General features: G+C 41.8%; 1 protein-coding gene across 20 annotated transcripts in view; it reads left to right on the forward strand.

Moving 5' to 3' along the window:
• The window catches only part of RIMS1 (regulating synaptic membrane exocytosis 1), a 625,149-nt gene that overhangs the window by 314,959 nt on the left and 290,428 nt on the right, over positions 1–19,762 (forward strand). For all 20 annotated transcript variants that reach the window (XM_082249043.1, XM_082249059.1, XM_082249050.1 and 17 more), the window contains 3 exons: positions 11,945–12,098; positions 17,602–17,727; positions 18,700–18,762. In XM_082249043.1, coding sequence (XP_082105169.1) covers positions 11,945–12,098; positions 17,602–17,727; positions 18,700–18,762 — 343 coding nt within the window. The remainder of the gene's footprint in view (positions 1–11,944; positions 12,099–17,601; positions 17,728–18,699; positions 18,763–19,762) is intronic.

A 19,762-nucleotide genomic window follows, 5' to 3' on the forward strand; every position in this document is an offset into this window, starting at 1 on the left:
TCTCCAATGAGAGTGTCTGAGTTGGCAGCTTTATCTTGTACGGAGCCTTTCTTAGTTTTGCACTTGGGCAAATTTTTTTTGGAGACCTAAGGCCTCTTGCATCCTGAATGTATTGTCCTTCCTTCTTTATATCCCGCTCCAAAACGTCTTAAGGAAGTCTCCCTGCACTGCCCCGGATGTAGTGCATGTTGTGAGAGCTTACCTCTTTGCTACTGTTTCTTTTAGGAAATTGTATTTTCTGTTTGTGCTTCCTGAGGTCTCTCATAAAAGTCTCCCTGCCTCTCACTCCAGGTGCATTATCTTCAAAGCCTATAGTGTAAAGCAGTGTTTTTCAACCTTTTTTCAACCAAGGAACCCTTTACAATCTGGCAGAATCCCGAGGCACACCAACCAAAAATGTTGATAAAATTATATTTATGAGAAGCCACAGGTAACGCACATGAAAACAGCGGGTATTCTGCGCTACACCTGCGCTGCGGCCAAACAGAAGCAGATGTGCAAGCAGAATACAACATAAAAAAAAGACATGCAGTTTCCATTAACAATAATACAGATGATTGCTTTTTTTTTTTTGCTTTTAAATGTAATCACCAACTTTTTACTCTTTTTTATGTAAAATAAATATACATAGATAAGATATGGGGGTTTAAAATGCTTTATTATTGTTAATGGAAACTGCACTTCTTTTTTAATGTTGTATTCCGCTTGCACATCTGCTTCTGTTTGGCCGCAGTGCAGGATACCCACAGTTTTCATGTGCATTTCCTGTGGTTTCCTACTTCTATTATGTCCCTCATTTTTGGTGTGCTTTCAGAAAATGCACCAAAAATGTAGGACATAGTAGAAGTTTATGAGAAGCCACAGGTAACGCACATGAAAACAGCGGGTATTCTGCGCTGCGGCCAAACTGAAGCAGATGTGCAAGCGGAATACAACATAAAAAAAAGACGTGCAGTTTCCATTAACAATAATACAGATGATTGCTTTTTTTTTTTCTTTTAAATGTAATTACCAATTTTTTACTCTTTTTATGTAAAATAAATATACATAGATAAGATATGGGGGGTTTTAAATGTTGTATTATTGTTAATGGAAACTGCACTTCTTTTTTTAATGTTGTTGCAAACAGAAGCACATGTGCAAGTGGAATACAACATAAAAAAATGCAGTTTCTATTAACAATAATACAGCATTTAAAACTCATGTATATTTATATTACTTGGTGAAATAGTGAAAGCAAGAACAGGTAAAGTTAAGATAGTGACAGTCCATCCATTATAATATTCTGATGTGTTATAATTAATAATTAACTCACAGAGCCACTGAAGCCACTCCTGTTCTTCTTCTCTGCTGGAACTTGTCTTGAAAAGCGTGCCAGCAGCAGCTTCCGGGACCGTGGCTCTCCCCTCCCAGCAAGCACTTGCCGATCCTCGCATAGCAACCGATGACATCATCGGTTGGCATAGACGCTGTCGGAAGGCCGGTGCAGCTTCCGGATCGCAAGTGGCAGCGGAACGGAATTTAGCCGTCCCTTCTGCCACAATCAGAATGTAGAACGGTTTGTCTGCTAATATTACTGCAAGGAAAACATTTCTTTAGGATTAATGCACATTTGGGTCATTTTGTCGCGGCACACCTGGGGACTCCTCACAGCACACCTGTGTGCCGCGGCACACAGGCTGGGAAACACTGATCTAAGCTGTGACAAAAAAGTAGAGATATGATCATTTAAGTATACAGAATAAATATGTACTGAAAATTCAGTGAAAAGTTGTTCATTTTAGGGTCACTACAGTGGACACGGGGACTTGCTATGGAAAGTGTTTTTTATTGTAAGAGCAGATAGATGGCATTTCTAGAAGCACATCATTTTAATGCTTACATATATTAATGAGTAATGCATAGTAAAATGTTGATCTATAAGTTATCTGATTACATTTAGGGATTAGGAAGGATTTTTTTCCTGGCAAATCATTCTTTAAATGGGTTTTATGTTTTTAACATTGTGGAGAAAGATTATAAGCAATGTTAGGTTTGTACTATTTGTGTTTCCAGTGCTGAGATTCTGTTCACGTCTTGCTTCACAGTAGTCACCAGGAAAGGAGGTGACGGGTAATCCATAACGAAAAATGGCTGCATTTACCCCTTAATAACAAAGTAGGGTGCATGTATGTTTTCTCATCACATTGTTTATTTATGTATGTACACTCTGTATAGCTTAGAAAGCATGCCCAACAAAAAGAATGCCCAATAGTCAGGGCACAAGATTACACAAATAAAGAATTCAAGCAACCATAATAAATGGACTGAATTATTCTCTGTAGCGCAGGAAATATTCATGTATATGTTTTGAAGAATCAAGAATTTTGCAGTTAGCCAGTTGATCTACGAGACAGTTCAAAAGATTAAAACTGAATTCCAGGATCATACCCCTTTTTCTTTCACAATTTTTCTCTTTTCTTCCTCTTCCCATATACAGTTAAGAAGCAGAACTTTTTTTTTATATATTCTGTAGACATAAAAGCACTGTTCTAGTATGTGTGATAATACTAAATCTCCTGCAAATGGATGTAGGTACAGCTCACAGAACTACATTTCTCACAACCCTTTAGAAATCCTTTTTTGCTGTAAGTAAGTTAGTAATCTGCATATCCTGCCCATCAAAGGCATTTTAAAAATTATCGTTTTTAAAGGAGCAGTGATTTTAATGAAGCTTAAAGGGAAACAATAAAAAATGAAAACTCTCTTTAAATATAGTGCCTGAGAGGTCCCCATAGTCTGCCTGTATAGTTGCGCATCTGTAGGATGTATAGAGCCTGCTGCAGCAATACTGACATTTCTAAAGGAAAAAATGTAATCTAAACTTGCTTGTGGCTGTAATGTATTGCTGGCTGCTGGCAATACATATAAAAAATTAAAAAAAAAAAAATGGCGTAGCGCCCCCCCCCCCCAGGCTCCCCCCTAGGCTCTTGAGGTCTGGTATGGATTTTAAGGGGAACCCCACTCCAAAATAAAAAAAATTGAGTTTGGTCCCCCCAAAATTCACATCAGACCCTTATCCGGGCCACGCAGCCTGGCAGGTCAGGAAAAGGGAGGGGACGAGCGAGCGTCCCCCCCCCGAACTTTACCAGGCCACATGCCTTCAACATGAGGGGGGGTGCTCTCGGGCAGGAGGGGCTCTGCCCCCTCTACCTCAGAGCACCCTGTCCCCATGTTGATGGGGACAAGAGCCTCTTCCCGACAACCCTGGGCTGTGATTGTCGTGGTCTGAGGGCAAGTAGCCTGGTATGGTTAAGGAGGGGGTATCGCTCGCCCCCCCCTTTCCTGGCCTGCCACGGATAAGGGTGTGGTATGGATCTTGGGGGGAACCCACACCATTTTTTTTTTTATTTTTGGCATGGAGTTCCCCTTAAAATCCAAAGGGCCTGGTATAAATTTTAGGTAAGGCCCCATGCCGTTTTTTTTTTTTTTATTTTGTTGTGGAGCTCCCCTTCAAATCTTTACCAGACCCAAAGGGCCTGGTATTGATTTGGGGGGACCCAACGCTGTTTTCTTTTCTTAATTCTGTCATGGGGTTACCCTTAAAGACCATACAAGACCCAAAGGGTCCCCCTAAGCTATTTTACCCCAATTCTTTTTAAATTTACATTTCCTTTTTACAATAATTTTTTTAAATTCAGCTCTCATCGGGGAAGCCTTAAAAATCTATTGAATGTGAGCTCGGCGGGCGAACATCCTGCTAAGTGCTGAGAAAGTTCAGGTGTTCGGAGAGTACCTGAATGCGCGATGTTTAGGCCAAACTTATGCTCGGCCCAAACCGTTAACCCATCCCTAGTGGTGCTTGAGCACTGTAACCCCCTCACTGTTACTCCTGCTGGGCGCTGGAATGGGCCCTGCTGTATAAAACTAGAAAAAAAAAAATTAAATTACATGCAACTGTCAAACAGGTGCAGAAAAGTTGGGCCTTGGGTGTTTGGGGTGCCTGAACACTGTAACCCCTCACAGTTACTGTTGCTGGGTGCAGTAATGGGCCCTGATTTTAAAAAATTGAAAAAAAAAAAAATGGGCCTTGGGTGTTGGTGGTGCCCTAAACCAAAAACATTGTTGGAACCTAGCATAATCAAGATTCAGGAGAAGGATAGGCAGCATAGGCAGTCTTCAAGGGATCCAAGATCCCTACCAAATTTAATCAGTTATATCAGTAACAGGGGCTTGATAGCTGCTGTTCATCCAGGACTGATTCATTTTGATAATTGTCAGCCAGTCAACAGAGTCTGTGGACAGATGCACTCTTTTATCCATCACAAAACCTCCAGCAGCACTGAATGCCCATTCGGAAAGCACGCTGAAAGCAGGACAGGCCAGTAGCTCGATTGCATATTGAGCAAGTTCTGGCCAGTGGTCCACCCTCAAGATCCAGTAACCCAGTGGATGCTCAGTTGGAAAGGTCTCCAAGTCAGCTCTTGCTTTTTACTTAGATAATCCTGCACCATATGATGCAGATGCTTCTAATGGTTGCTTAAACCTAACAGCCCTGTGGCGTTGAGGACTAAAGAATTATTTAAAGGCATCGGTCAGCCGACGCCTTCTCCACCGCTCCTCCTTTGACCAAACAAAGCCTCAGAAACACATTGTCCAGGAAATGGTAACCTCCCAGTGTCTGGAAAGGTGTTGCACAAATTTTTCTTCAGGGCGTCCTTAAGATGTTTCATCCTCTGCTCGCTCTGTGAAAGCAGGATGAGCTATGCATCATTACCCTTGTAACATCAAGATCAAGAAGGGTTACCAACCAGTAATGATTCCTCTCCATGATACCACAAATCCTTGGGTCCTTTCGCAGGCTTTGCAGAATCAGGGACCCCATGCAGCGTTAGTTTGAGGAGGCATGAGATTCTGAGTCCTCTGGGTCACTAAGGATGACATTGTCAGGAGCAACCTCTCCCCAGCCACGTACAACTCCTGGGGTTTCTGGAGATTGAAAACCATCCCTTGAAGACTGTTGTATGTTATCTTCTATCCTCTCATCTATGCTGCCACAATCCTCCCCCTCCTCTTCCTCGTGTGTGTTTAGCGGGCCCCGCAGGAATGGTATCTGCATAAAGGAGGCCTTGTGAGGAAAGGAAGCCCTCCTCTTCCTCCCGCTGTTCTGCCTCAAGTACCCTGTCCATGATTACACAGAGTGTGTGCTCCAGCAGGAAGACTAGAGGGATGGTGTTACTGATGCATGCATTGTCCTGGCTCACCATCCTTGCGGCCTCCTCAGATGGTGACAGGACAGAGTATACATCCTTTATCAGCAGCCACTGGCGTCATGAAAAGAAACCAAGCTCCCCTGAGCCTTTCCTTGTGCAATACTCACACAGGTACACATTGATGGCCCTCTGCTGCATGTGCAGCCACTGCAGCATTGCCAATGTTGAGTTCCACCTGGTGGGCATGTCACAAATGAGGCGGTTGGTGAGCAGGTTGAATTCCCATTGAATGTCAGCCAGCCAAGCACTGGCATTCTATGACCACTGGAAATGGCCACTTTTCTGGTCTGCCTCAGAAGATCTTGTAAGCCTGGGTACCTGTTCAAGGAACACTGCACCACTAAATACAGGACATATGGCAAGCATGGAATATGTGTCAAGTATCCCTGTTGGAGGGCGGAGAGAAGGTAGGTGCCATTATCACATAGAACCATTCCTGGCTCAAGCTGCCATGGCATCAACCACCTTTGAGCCTGCCCCTGCAGAGCTGACAGAATCCTCTTCCCTGGGGTGGCTCCAGTCCCCTAGACAGACCAACTGGAGCACTGCATGGCATCTTTTAGCCTGACTGCTTGCGTAGCCCCTTAGGGAACACTGCTGGTTCAGAGGAAAATTCAGCAGAAGAGGCCATAGAAGAAGAAGAAAAGGAGGGGATGGAGCAGACAGATGTGGCGGAATCACCACCAGCTTTTTGGAGTTGTGGTGGCGGAACAAGCTCCAGTACTGAACCCTGTCCTGAATCCTTCCCAGCTGCCAGCAGAGTTACCCAGTGTGCCGTGAAGGAAATTAACATCCCTGACCATGCCTGCTGGACCATGAGTCAGCAGTAATGTGAACCTTGTTGCTGACGCTCTGCCCAACAAGGTCAAAACATTGCCTTCCACATGATGGTACAGAGTTGGATTGACTTTACATGAAAATAAATTTATTTTTTGTAACCTGCCACTCTGGTACAGCACAGTTCGCAAATTCACAAAAGGGGGGCAGAATTTACCAGATAAAAAGGCAGCAGCTTTAGTGCTAGCAATTTGACCAAGCTAGCATTTAGACACTGAGCATGTGGATGGCTGGCACAGTATTTTTTATTTTGGTTCAGCAACTGGGGCAGCGAAAGTTGCTTGGTGGTGAAATCTACAGGTGGTGTACTGATGCTAGCAGATTGGGTGCAAGTACCTGTGGCACCCATTGCTATACCATCATCCGTCTCAGTGCAGGTTTTTGAGAAGACTTGAGGTATTCTAGAGGTAGAGATCCCAGATGAGGAGCAAGGAGAAGTCTGCATTTTATTATGATGTGGTTCTTTCAGGTACTGTTGCCAATGGACTGTATGTCAGGTCATCATGTGTCTTGTCAAGCATGTGGTGCCCAAGCGGCTGGTGTTTTGGTCACACTTGAACTGCTTCAGACAGAGATTGCAAACAGCAATGCTGCGGTCTGCTGCATGTGTGTTGAAAAAAGCCCACACCAAAGAACTTGGTGACGCAGAAGGTGGGACAGCAATTATGCCCTAAATAATAATAGTGCTGCTGCACCTCAAAAAAAAAAAAACCCTGCTGATGAAGAAGGAAAATCACCTGTGATGCAGAAGGGGGGACAGCAATTATGCCCTAAATATTAGTGCTGCTGTTCCACGGAAAAAAAACAAAAAAACAATGGTGACGCAGAAGGAATAGCACCTGCGACGCAGAAGGAGGGACAGCAATTATGCCCTAAACATTATTAGTGCAAACATAAAACAGTAAACATTATTAGCGCCACACAAAAAAAAAATCACTGCTGCCGCAGAAGGAATAGCACCTGCGACACGGAAGGGGAGTACTAATATTGCAGCAACAGAACCTGATGCTGCAAAAGCAGCCTTATATAGTGTGGGGCGTGGACTTGACCCTGAGCCATGATTGGCTAAAGGCACCCTGCCTTTGGCCAATCTTGGCTCTGACAGGACATTGTGCTGTGATTGGCCAAAGCATACAGGTCAGGTGCATGTTTTGGCCAATCACAAGCACTTAATTCACTGCAATCGGGCGAAAACACGGTTTTCAGCGAACACACGAGCACCCGATGTTCGAGTCTAACATACGTTCAACTTGAACATAAAGTCCTTTACTAGCTGACATAATGATTTTGGTACTGCTTTGCCTGAAATGCATCGTGGTGCTAGCAAGACCCCTGCTCAAGCAGAAGGAGCAACGCAACGGTGACAGTCGTCTTTTCTTAAAGTAGTTGTAAACCCTCTCACATACCCAGGAAAGTGAATAGCCTCAGGTGATAAACACAGATGAAACCAATCCTCTTACATAAGTTTTACTTATTTATCTGCAATGTTCTTTTCTCTTCAGCTGTTCAAAAGCGCAGAATTGTGATAAAGTCCTTCTATATCTGTTAGTATCACAGAGGAGGGGGTGGAGAGCTTCAGTGTGTGAGAGCTGATTGGAGGAAAGGGACACACCCCCTTCAGACACGGCACAGGACTGAAGGAAGGGTACAGCTGTGTTCCGAATAGATGAGCTGTTTGCTGAGCTCCCTCCCCGTAACAAATTTATCTCGTGTCAGAAGTGACACATGCTGATAACAGAGAAATAGAGGACCAGAGACAAACATTACTTAGATCTTTGGAGATAGACAAGTAAATACTGCATATATACAGTAACTCACAAAAGTAAGTACACCCCTAACATTTTTGTAAATATTTTATTATATCTTTTCATGTGACAACACTGATGAAAAAACACTTTGCTACAATGTAAAGTAGCGAGGGTACAGCTTGTATAACAGTGTATATTTGCTGTCCCCTCAAAATAACTCAACACACAGCCATTATTGTCTAAAGAGCTGGCAACAAAAGTGAGTGCACCCTAAGTTAAAATGTCCACATTGGGCCCAATTAAACATTTTCCGTCACTGGTGACATTTGACTCGTTAGTGTTACAAGGTCTCAGGTGTAAATGGGGAGCAGGTTTGTTAAATTTAGTGGTATCGCTCTCACTCTCCCATACTGGTCACTGGAAGTTCAACATGGCACCTCATGGCAAAGAACTCTCTGTGGATCTGAAAAAAAAAATTGTTGCTCTACATAAAGATGGCCTAAGGCCTAGGCTATAAGAAGATTGCCAAGACCCTGAAACTGAGCTGCAGCACAGTGGCCAAGACCATACAGTAGTTTAACAGGACAGGTTCAACTCAGAACAGAAATAATCACAAACAAGGCACTCCTGGGATGCCTGTAGGGTGGAGGGATAGAAGTAAGCCTGTGAGGTTCCCCAGCGGTTGTTCTGCTGTTAACCAACTAATGGCTCAGTAAAGAGAATCACACCCAGGGCAGCCATAGGAAAAAGTCCAGTCCAGAAGTCAAAGCAATAATCACAAATTTGGCGCTCCTGGGGTGCCTTTAGGGTAGAGGGATAGAAATAAGCCTGTGAGGCTCCCCAGCGTTTTTTCTGCTGCTAGCCAACGAGCATAGGAAGGGTGCTGATACAGACAAAAGTACATGAGGAAGGCAGCGCATGAACCACACCGGGATGCAATGGATAAGGAAGTCAGTTGAACATCCAGTATAGAAAGGGTTAACAGTTTATTGTTATTGATAACCGAAAAACAAAGTACATAAAATGCTTACATCCCCCTGGGCTGGAGTGGACAAGGGCACCTGGCAGCAAGCAACACGAGTGCGAGGAGGTCAGTCTCCCAGGACCGCTGAGCAGTGTGTGCACACAAAGCCGGAAACCAGCCGGAGCGAGGATGAAAGGACTCTGCTGTAGTTCCGTAGCGGTGACATCAGCCGGACAGGCGCCACTTGCGGGGAAACACCAGGAACTAGGTTGGAACACAAGCTATATGGTTGCCATGACTACATGTTTCGCGCTATGCGCTTTATCAAATCATCTATCAAGTCATTTATCAAGTTGACTTGATAAAGCGCATAGCGCGAAACATGTAGTCATGGCAACCATATAGCTTGTGTTCCACCCTGGTTCCTGGTGTTTCCCCGCAAGTGGCACCTGTCCGGCTGATGTCACCGCTACGGAACTACAGCAGAGTCCTTTTATCCTCGCGCCGGCTGGTTTCCGGCTTTGTGTGCACACACTGCTCAGCGGTCCTGGGAGACTGACCTCCTCGCACTCGTGTTGCTTGCTGCCAGGTGCCCTTGTCCACTCCAGCCCAGGGGGATGTAAGCATTTTATGTACTATGTTTTTCGGTTATCAATAACAATAAACTGTTAACCCTTTCTATACTGGATGTTCACCTGACTTCCTTATCCATTGCATCCCGGTGTGGTTCATGCACTGCCTTCCTCATGTACTTTCAACTCAGAACAGGCCTCGCCATAGTCGACCAAAGAAGTTGAGTGTACATGCTCAGCGCCATATCCAGAGGTTGTCTTTGGGAAATAGACGTATGAGTTCTGCCAGCATTGCTCCAGAGGTTGAAGGGGTGGGGGGTCAGCCCATCAGTGCTCAGACCTTACACCCCACACTACATAAAATTGGTCTGCATTGCTGTCCCAGAAGTAAGCTTCTTCTAAAGATGATGCACAAGAAAGCCCTCAAACAATTTGCTGAAGACAAGCTGACTAAGGACATGGATTACTGGAACCATGTCCTGTGGTCTGATGAGACCAAGATAAACTTATTTGGTTCATATGGTGTCAAGCGTGCGTGTCGGCAACCAGGTGAGGAGTACAAAGACAAGTGTGTCTTGCCTACAGTCAAGAAGGGGGCTGGGAGTGTCAGGGTGTGGGGCTGCATGAGTGCTGCCGACACTGGGGAGCTGAAGTTTATTGAGGGAACCATGAATGCCAATATGTACTGTGACATACTCAAGCAGAGCATGATCCCCTCTCTTTAGAGACTGGGCCGCAGTGCAGTATTCCAACATAACGACCCCAAACACACCTCCAAGATGACCACTGCCTTCCTAAAGAAGCTGAGGGTAAAGGTGATGGACTGGCCAAGCATGTCTCCAGACCTAAACCCTATTGAGCATCTGTGGGGCATCCTCAAACGGAAGGTGGAGGAGTGCAAGGTCTCTAACATCCACCAGCTCTGTGATGTCGTCATGGAGGAGTGAAAGAGGACTCCAGTGACAACCTGTGAAGCTCGGGTGAACTTCATGCCCAAGTGCTGGCAAATAATGGAGGCCACACAAAATTTCGACACTTTGGGCCCAACTTGGACATTTCCACTTAGGGGTATACTCACTTTTGTTGCCAGTGGTTTAGACATTAATGGCTGTGTGTTGAGTGATTTTGAAGGGACAGCAAATTTACACTGTTATACAATCTATTCACTCACTACTTTACATTGTAGCAAAGTGCCATTTCTTCAGTGTTGTCACATGAAAAGATATAATAAATATTTACAAAAATGTAAGGGGTGTACTCACTTTTGTGAGATGCTGTATATACTGTATGTGCTTAGTTCAGATTTCATGACTGAGGTTTACAACCACTTTAAGGTACTATTCTAAGGCAGGTTTGAGGAAGGTGTTTGCAAGCCTTGCTGCATTAATAATTAAATAAAAATATAGATTCTGTTAGGGAAAGGCATTTTATTGGCATATAGTGTATCTTAGTTCTGGCTGGAGTTCTTCCCCAAGTAATCTTGCAAACGTGTTTCTTTTCCATGTTTTTCCTTTTTATTCTTGTATAGGTGTGAATTTTACACACATAATGTGGTTTGATGTTGCCTGTGAGGACATTTACGGCCAATTGCGAAGCATGAGAAAACATTGCCTGGTGTTTTATTGTATGTTGATTGATTGCAAGAATAAAACAATAGTCAGTTGTACTTATTTTTCATGTATTGGCTTATGTACAGAGAATATTTGCATGCTAATCATAAAAATGAATTTTTTTTATGGTATGCTTTAAAACAGTATTAAACCCAAAAGCAAACATTTATTATATCGAAGCTTACCAGATCTTACATGTGATGTCTGCATTTGTTTCCTTTTTAGGCTTTCTATTTTCATCTGGTGATCTAGCTAGCAAGTCTGCTGTTTTTCACAAGCTCTCCAGCTCTCCAACAAAATGTTTACATGGATGAGACAAACTACTTAACACTGACAGGGGTGATACAAATGATCAGCATTTATTTGTCCATGCAAAACCTTTATCCCAAAAGAAAAAAAAAACTGTTTGCTGTAACTGATTATAAAGTGTGATCTGGAGTTTGGCTTCAGTTTGTTAGTGAATCTAAATCTGCTAATACATTTAACACTACCCCCCCCCCCCCCCCAGACTGACAATGCTGCTCTCTGCTGTGCCTCCTATTCTCATTGCTCCAGAGTTGTGTCTCACTAATACAGGAGGTGGTTTACTGGCCAGATCACCAGGTGAAAACAGAGGAGAAAAAGCCAAAGAAAACTGGTGAAGCCACCACATCTAATGATTGGTAAACTGAAACAGCAAAATGCAGTTTTGGTTGTGGGTTTAATACTGAAAACTGCTGTGTCACAGTGTCCAGAGAGTCAATTATTTTTTATATTTATTTAAAACCTGTTAATTAATTACATGAAATAAAGGAAGCACATACCAACAGGTCAATATGCTTTATGTAGGGTTTCCAAAAGTATTCTCAAAACTTCATTTAAAACATGAGGTTTCAAATGTCGAAAAGCCGTACTCCAACACAGTGTGTTTCATGTTCATTTGTGATACTTATTTTGGATGTAAAACATTTTATATTGGTAGGTTCAAGGTCTAATGCTAGACAAAGCAGATCCACAACGTTAACAGTGCCAGAACAACAAAGAGTGACTCATCACCGCTCACGTTCCGTATCTCCTCACCGTGTTGATGATCAGGGCAGGACCCGCTCACGTTTACCAAATGTGCCATTACAGAGGTAAGATATGCTCAGTGCACTACTTAAATTCTGATGATAGAGGAATAGTCAGCATAAAACGCCATTTCAGATGCATGAACTATGATTAATCTGCAACACTGTGGGACATGTTATCCACTTTGGTTCATATATAAATAAGGATGTGTCTTAGGCCTCATGCACCCAGGACGTTAGAAAAAAATGAGCTGCAAATCCACAACCAACCCCAGGAAAAAGCAGCTGTAAAAACGTTCTTTTAGTAGCTTTTTACATTGGCGTCAATGCTCGTCTAGCCACGTTAGCTTTTAGCAGCATTTCTTTGCCTCTATTCAAAATCAATGGTTGCCTATGAGAGCCATCTTTGATCTGACTTTCAGCCCATTTGACTCGTGGTGCAGCTTGTGCTCTGAGAATCTTGAAGGGGAACCCCACGTCAAAAAAAAACAAACATCCTACCAGAAATCCATACCTGACCCTTATCCGAGCATGAAGCCCAACAGGTCAGAAAAGGGAAGGAGACAAGCGAGCACACCCCCCCCCCCCAGACCTTATCAGCCCACACACCCTCAACATGGTGGGGTGCTTTGTGGCAGGAGGGGTTCTGCACCCCCACCCCAAAGCACTTCGTCCCCATGTTATCATAATGTGGAAGCCCCCCTTAACAATGGGGTCCCCAGATTCCGCCCTCCCATATGTGAATGATTATGGGGTAGATTGTACCCCTACCTATTCACCCCAAAAAAGGCAGTGTAGTGTAAATAATAAGAGACAGTTTTGAGAAGTCCTTTATTAAAAATCTTCCTCCAATCTTCTCCCTCGAGTCTTCTCCCTCAGGTCTTCTTCCTCCGATCTTCTCCCTCCGATCTTCACCCTCCGGTCTTCTTCCTCTGATCTTCTCCTTCTGGTGTTTTTCCTCTGGTGTTCTTCCTCTGGTCTTCTATGCCTCCGGTCTTCTCCGCCGCCAACCCGGTCCTCCTCCGACACAGTCACCTGACAACACAAGGGGTGAGGTCTCCGGTTGACCTCACCAGGTGGCCACGCCCCATGGCTATATAAGAAGCCGCAAAGAGCAGAGCTGGATTAACCACTAAAGACATTGTTGGAGGAGGACTGGATCAGCAGCGGAGAAGACCAGAGGAAGAACACCGGAGGAAGAACACTGGAGGGAGAAGATCGGAGGAAGAAGACAAGAGGGAGAAGATTGGAGGGAGAAGACCTGAGGGAGAATATTGAAGGAAGATTTTTAATAAAAGACTTCTCAATACCATCTCTTGTCATTATTTACACTACACTGCCTTTGTTGGGGTGAATGGGCAGGGGTACAATGTACCCCATACTCATTCACATGAGGGGAGGCTGGAAACTGGGGACCCCCTTGTTAAAGCTTTCATAGGAAACCATTGATTTTAAGATGTAAAAAAAAAACCACGCTTGACACTTAACACTAATAGTGGCATTAATCCACGTATAGCAGCCTTTAGCAGCGTCAGACGTTTTTACAGCTTTAAACGCTGGTCCTCAGAACCCGCTGGCTCTGTTTTTTTTTTTTTTTGCAGCTTAAAAATGCCTATGCCACTTACAGCTTCTAAATGCCTGTGTGTGCATGAGGCCATAAAATAACATCAAGGGGCATTTTTAAGCTGCAAGGTAAAAACGGCTGATGCTCGTAAAAGCGGTTGTAAAAATGCCCTGTGTGCATGAGGCCTAAGGCAGAGAGGTCTTTTTAATCTGAAGAGCCAATTAGGTATATTGTTACCATTCTGTGACCCAAGGGGAGAATTATTACCAAAAATGTCAGCAAAACCAAACATTGACAAATAACTATGCCATATAGCATATTACAAATGCTCTTTCTGTAAACTTTAGCTGAGATAAACACATTGTTTTATTTATTTACTTATTTATTTATTTTTAAAACCTTTTCAACTAGTGCTAGAATCTCTTTACCTCTTAAGGTTGTTGCTTTGTGACACCCACACCGCTTTAGACATAAAAAAGCATTTAACCCTTGTGGTGTTGGATACAGCCCCATTGCAAGAGGGATTTTTGTTTTCCGTGGAATTCAGTTTTAAGTTCTGTTCTAGATCCTGGGGCCTAGAGACTTTGTACAGTATTTGATGGGCTAAAGCCCCTAATTTCAGGTCCGCATTTGTCCTGTTACCGACCGTTACTGATTATGCCCCTGTGCACGGGTCTTTTTGTACATGAGTTAAGGCCAAAGGATTCTTCCTCTCAAGGAGAGTTGTGCTGCAGCGCATGTCTGTGTTCTGGCATATCTGGCCACAAAAGACAGTCAAACTGACAAGGCTATTCTATAGGAGTTGTGAAAGTCTGTGCAGAGGCAGACTGAGCGACTAAGTAGTCCTCATAGCCTGGAGGTTGTTCTTTGCTTTGTATTCTGTGTAATGCTAAAACCCTGCATGCGAAACCTGATGTTGTTCTTCTGGACTAAGTCCTTGAAGCGCTCTTTCTCCTGTGTGTGTATATATTATATATATATATATACTGTATAGTGCACCCTTAAAGTAATCAGACTCCCTTCACCTTTTTCAGTTTTGTTGTTGTTTAAATTGTTTTTTTTTTTCTCATTAATCTAAACTCAGTACTCCATAATGACAAAGTGAAAACAGAATTTTAGAAATGTTTGCAAATGTATAAAAAACGAAAAACTGAAATATAACAGTATTCAGACCTTTGCAACAACACTTGAAATTTAGCTAAGGTGCCTCCCGTTCCTCTTGATCGTTGCTGAAGATCCTGCTTCTTATGACGTTTTTATGATATTCTGTAAACTAATATTTGTGAGAAAAGTCCAAAATCGAAGGTCCTTCCAATTCTTGTGTAAAAACTCAAAATGGATTTAATAATAAAATAGCATAGGATTACAATAAAAATATTAAAATACAGAATGTAAAAATAATATCAATAATGTAGTTATGTTCCCGAGATAAAAAACTGTGTGTGCATAATCGTGTGTGTGTGTGTGTAGCTGTATGCAGCTCATCCACGTGTAAGTACCAAACGTCTTTGTTCTCTTACTTTTTACTCCGTAAGTATTAAATTTAGTCCTCACTCTCTTCTAAAATGGGACGGTTTAAATTATTTCTGCTGAGCTCTGTTGTCCTTCTAAAAGTCCTCCTCTCCCAACAGCCAAGAAAATAATCCATTCCTAGACTCAAATTACCAAAGAATATCTCAGCTGAGTTGGAGGAGGGAAATTCCATAACTCACACAGTTCTCTTCTTATCAATCAACTAAATCAAATATTACATATAGCAATATATGTATACTTTATACAAAATTCTTTCACATAATAATATCTTAATCAAGAGATACTACAGTGTAAATGTATGTTCTTAACTTATATAGAATAAGCTTTTATACTTTTTAATAGCCATACCATACTCCACAGGGAATCTTAAAGTAGAACTATAGGCAAAACTTTTTTTTTTTTTTTGGATAGAGTAAGTAAGGGCTATAATCCCTGCCAAATTTTTTTTTTTCGCCATCTGTGCCCCATTTCAGAGATTTACCATCACTTTCTGTCCCATAGCCAAAACAGAAAGTGAGAGGAAATCCCTGTAAATTAAGGGAATTCGTTGGGGACCCCCCATGTCACCAGAACTTGTGTCCTCATTGGAAGATTTCCCCTCTTGTACTTTTTCTGGGGACAACCCAAAATTAGGAAATTTCTTTTACTTTCAATGATAAAGGTAAACAGGACAAATAGAGAGGGTGAATCTCCCTAATGGGGGCACAGACAGCAATAAAAACTGACCAGAGTTGTAATCCCTCTCCACTCTATCCAAAACGAAAAAAACTGAAAGGCGCACGATTTTGCATCGCAATTTTGATGTGATTTGTACGTGATTTTGACTGGGCTTGAAGCATTGCCTGTGTAATCTTGAGGTCTATGAACCTCAAGTCACATTAAATTCAGACTAAAGTAGTGCAGGGACTACTTTGAAGTCGCTGCGACTTGAAGTCAGACTGATATGAATGGTACTCATTGGAAATCATGGGGTATGACTTGTCATTCGACTTTGCAGCCCCAAGTCGCAGGACAGGTTGCACAAGTGAGAAAGGGGCCTTGGTTATACTTTAACCTGGGGGGATGGAAATCTAGCCATCTCATGACTAATTACTACCATATGTAAGCTTGCCAAAGCTAGATTATAAAATCTATTTATGATACTTTTCCAAATCTAGAAGAAATATAAATATAACAGCTCAATTATTTTATTAAGTTCCAATACATTCCAATACATCCAATACATTTATACATACAGTGTTAGCACTCTAAGCAAATATTAGATGTTAGATTATGGAGGCTTCTAACAGTTGTTGAGATATTTCTACACATTGGAGTCCAGCGGTGGTAAATTAAATTGACTGGGCATGATTTGGAAAGGTACACATCTCTCTATAAAAGGCCTCACAGCTGACAATACATACTGTATCAGAACAAAAGCCATAAGGTCAAAGGAGCTGCCCGCAGAGCACAGAGACAGGATTATTGCAAGGCACAGATCTGGGAAAGCCAAAAAAAATAAAAAATCTGTTGCAGATTGTTGAAGGTTCCCAAGAGCACAGTGGCCTCCATAATGGCTGTCCACTGACGGTCCCCATCCTGAGCTTGAGAGGATTTCCAAAGAAGAATGGTAGAAAATCCCCCAAGCTAGGTTGGCAGCTTGTGAAGTAAAGAGTCTGAATTTTTAGGTACAGGTGATATTTCAGTTTTGTGTCTTAATACACAGACATGAAAAATGAATTTAAACAACTGTAGTATCAGGCTATAACATAACAAAAATTGAAAAAAGTAAAGGGGGTCTGAATACTTTAGGAATTCGTGAATTTGTGAAGAACAAGCACTCAAATTCTTAAGAGAAAGGCTATGGTTACAAAAATATTGGTGTCTGCAAAACCAGGCAAAGGTGGTTACATATGGGTCAAAGTGCCTAAACTGGAATAAATAGACATACACTATACCACCAACCACTATGACAATCTTTTTAATAGTAAAAAAATGAATAAGTAAACATCAACTAAACCACAATAAAAATATAACAATTTTAGCACACGTAGAACACCACACATAGTCCAGACCACCCTCACACTAACAAATAGGCTTCTAAATTATGCCAGTGTACTATTATCCTAACATGGATTATGGCCAGACTGTTGGAGCCCCAATCACTCTCTGAGACTGGATGCTTCTCTTTTCCAAAAGTGTCCTACGCTGCATTTGTATAGTCACTGTATTGTCAATCCTATATTGTTAGCAGACAGTTAGAATAAACTTCAGTTTTGGTATTTATAATCCTAGAGATGTAATAGGACTATAGTATAGCCATATGAAAGCACAAAACGAGCAGGGTTACAACAAAAAAAGAAGATTCTGGATTATGAAGCCAGGGGTATTTTTTTACTAGATTTACAAGACAGCTTTAAACATTTGGGAAAAGTTTTGGACAGTGAACATTCTTATAGTAAATATACACTTGTTCTTGTTGGCCAATTCTAGGAGTCTGGATGAAATTCATCAAATGAGACGATCACGTTCTCCAACAAGACACCATGATGCCTCCCGCAGTCCAGTTACTCACAGGTCCAGGGACTCGGACAGTCAGTATTTATCTGATCAAGATAGGTATGTCTGCACAGCAGCTCTAAGATTTGTAGGCCTGTATTAATGGAGAGGATTGGCCTTTTCCATCACTCTCTTTCTTGTACTGCAATTTACCCTTTGCTACATGAAAATATCAGTGTATGTGAGTCACCAAATAATTGTATATATTAGTAACTCACAATGAATGTAATAAAATGCGTGTTTTAGCTCTTGAATTTATCTTAAATATCAATCCTATGGTTCACTCTGTCCTACTACAAAGTAAATAAAATATACACATCCAGCTCGGCTTAAGATTATATTGTCACTTGCTCATTCAGGCCATTTCCCTCTGTAAGGTATACTTATCATTCTGCGCTACCCCACCACCTCCTCCCCACTGTAGGAGTGCACCTTGAGAAAGCTTCAGTGTTGAATGGTGTGAAAACTTACTATGGTAAATGATGCCACTGCCCCCTCCCTCACACAATCCACTTTACACTTAGCAATTTGCCACTTACCAAGCACAGTCATATGGAGAAGGTCACATGCTCCTCCATCCCCAGAAACGTGTATGAGTAAGTATACCTTGCTTGTACTGGGCTATCGGATGCCACTGTCACTTTGTTATGACTGGGCAAGGTACAGTGGGATTCATTTATAAAAGGCAAACCAACTGTTCACTTTGTAAGAGAAATTGCACTATGGAAGGAAATTGTCAGCAGAGCTTAGTGAAAGAGGTTAAGCTCTGCTGACTTCCATCATTTGATCAAGTTCAAGCAAAAATGCTTTTTTTTTCCTTGCACATGATTGGGTATTTTTTTTGCAAATTGAAATTGCACCACCTTCGCTAAGCTATGGGAAAGATTCCCTTGCAAATTGAGCAGCCTGGTTTCCTTTAGTAGATCGACCCCTATAGTCTTTTTAAACTATGCAAAGGTGTGTGTGATGGTTGTAGTATGAACTGGTTATTTCTTCCATTTGCTAGCTAATTATTAGTTCTGTTTTTGACAGTGAGCTTCTTATGCTGCCCAGAGCAAAACGTGGCCGAAGTGCTGAGTGCCTACATACTATCAGGTATTGTGAATTTGTAGTTTATTATGGATTTAAAGCTGAATCTATTTCCCTGTGCTAATATATAGTGTTCTACAATACAGTTCAATGTTTGAGACCATAAACAAAGCTCTCAATGAAAGGAATCAGTTAAGAGAAATATATTGTCATCCCCTTTCCTCTCCCCACTCAAGGTGCATCTTTCAGGTCTATTTAACAGTTCTTTTGGCTTCATTATTTCAGAAGTAGCTGACCTACACTTGTTTAGCAGGTGAAGACTACCCTGCTTGTTTACTTGTTCCGTGTTACTAAAACCCAAAGATCAGCAGGATTGTCTTGGAAGGAGGTAGAAGGAGGAGGTGTTAGAGGTAGCCATAGATATGATTTCTCTTTGCTGTCCTATTGCAATAAATTCCATAGATTACATCAAATGAAGCTAGCTAAATTATGGTTAATCTATACAGTCTTTAAAAATACCTGCTGCTATCATACAGGACTTTAGTTTAGAGTGTTACTATTTTGTTGCAAAATAGCAATACCCCACCATCAATCAACTTACATTAAAGGACAAGTATATATTATCTGGTGTATGGCAAGATATCTTTCCCTAACAGAACAAAATATTGTACATATACATTTTTTTTCTTCAGCTGTGATAAGATCTTGATCTTTCAAGCATTGCTTCCTTATATCATCTGCTTTAAATGGTATATATATTGTTTTTTATTAAAAATGTTATTTATTTAATATTATGTTATTTATAAGTACCAGGGCCACAAAAATATAAATGTAAAAAATATTTTTCAGCTTTTTTTGAGTTCAGTAAATATGAAATATTGCTTGTAATACTATGCAAGCAGGTGGAGCTTTAGACCCTATTTAATGTATTTTGCACTTTATCTTTACCATGTGCTTTAAAAACCTGTTTTTAGACAGTTCAATTGTTGAAGTTAATATTTACATGCACAAATTAGTCAAAACAGTGACCCCTCCCCCTCTCACAGGGCACAGTATGGAAAGTCAA

Source organism: Pelophylax lessonae (genome assembly GCF_965119305.1).
Source record: "Pelophylax lessonae genome assembly, chromosome: 3".
Classification (NCBI taxonomy): domain Eukaryota; kingdom Metazoa; phylum Chordata; class Amphibia; order Anura; family Ranidae; genus Pelophylax; species Pelophylax lessonae.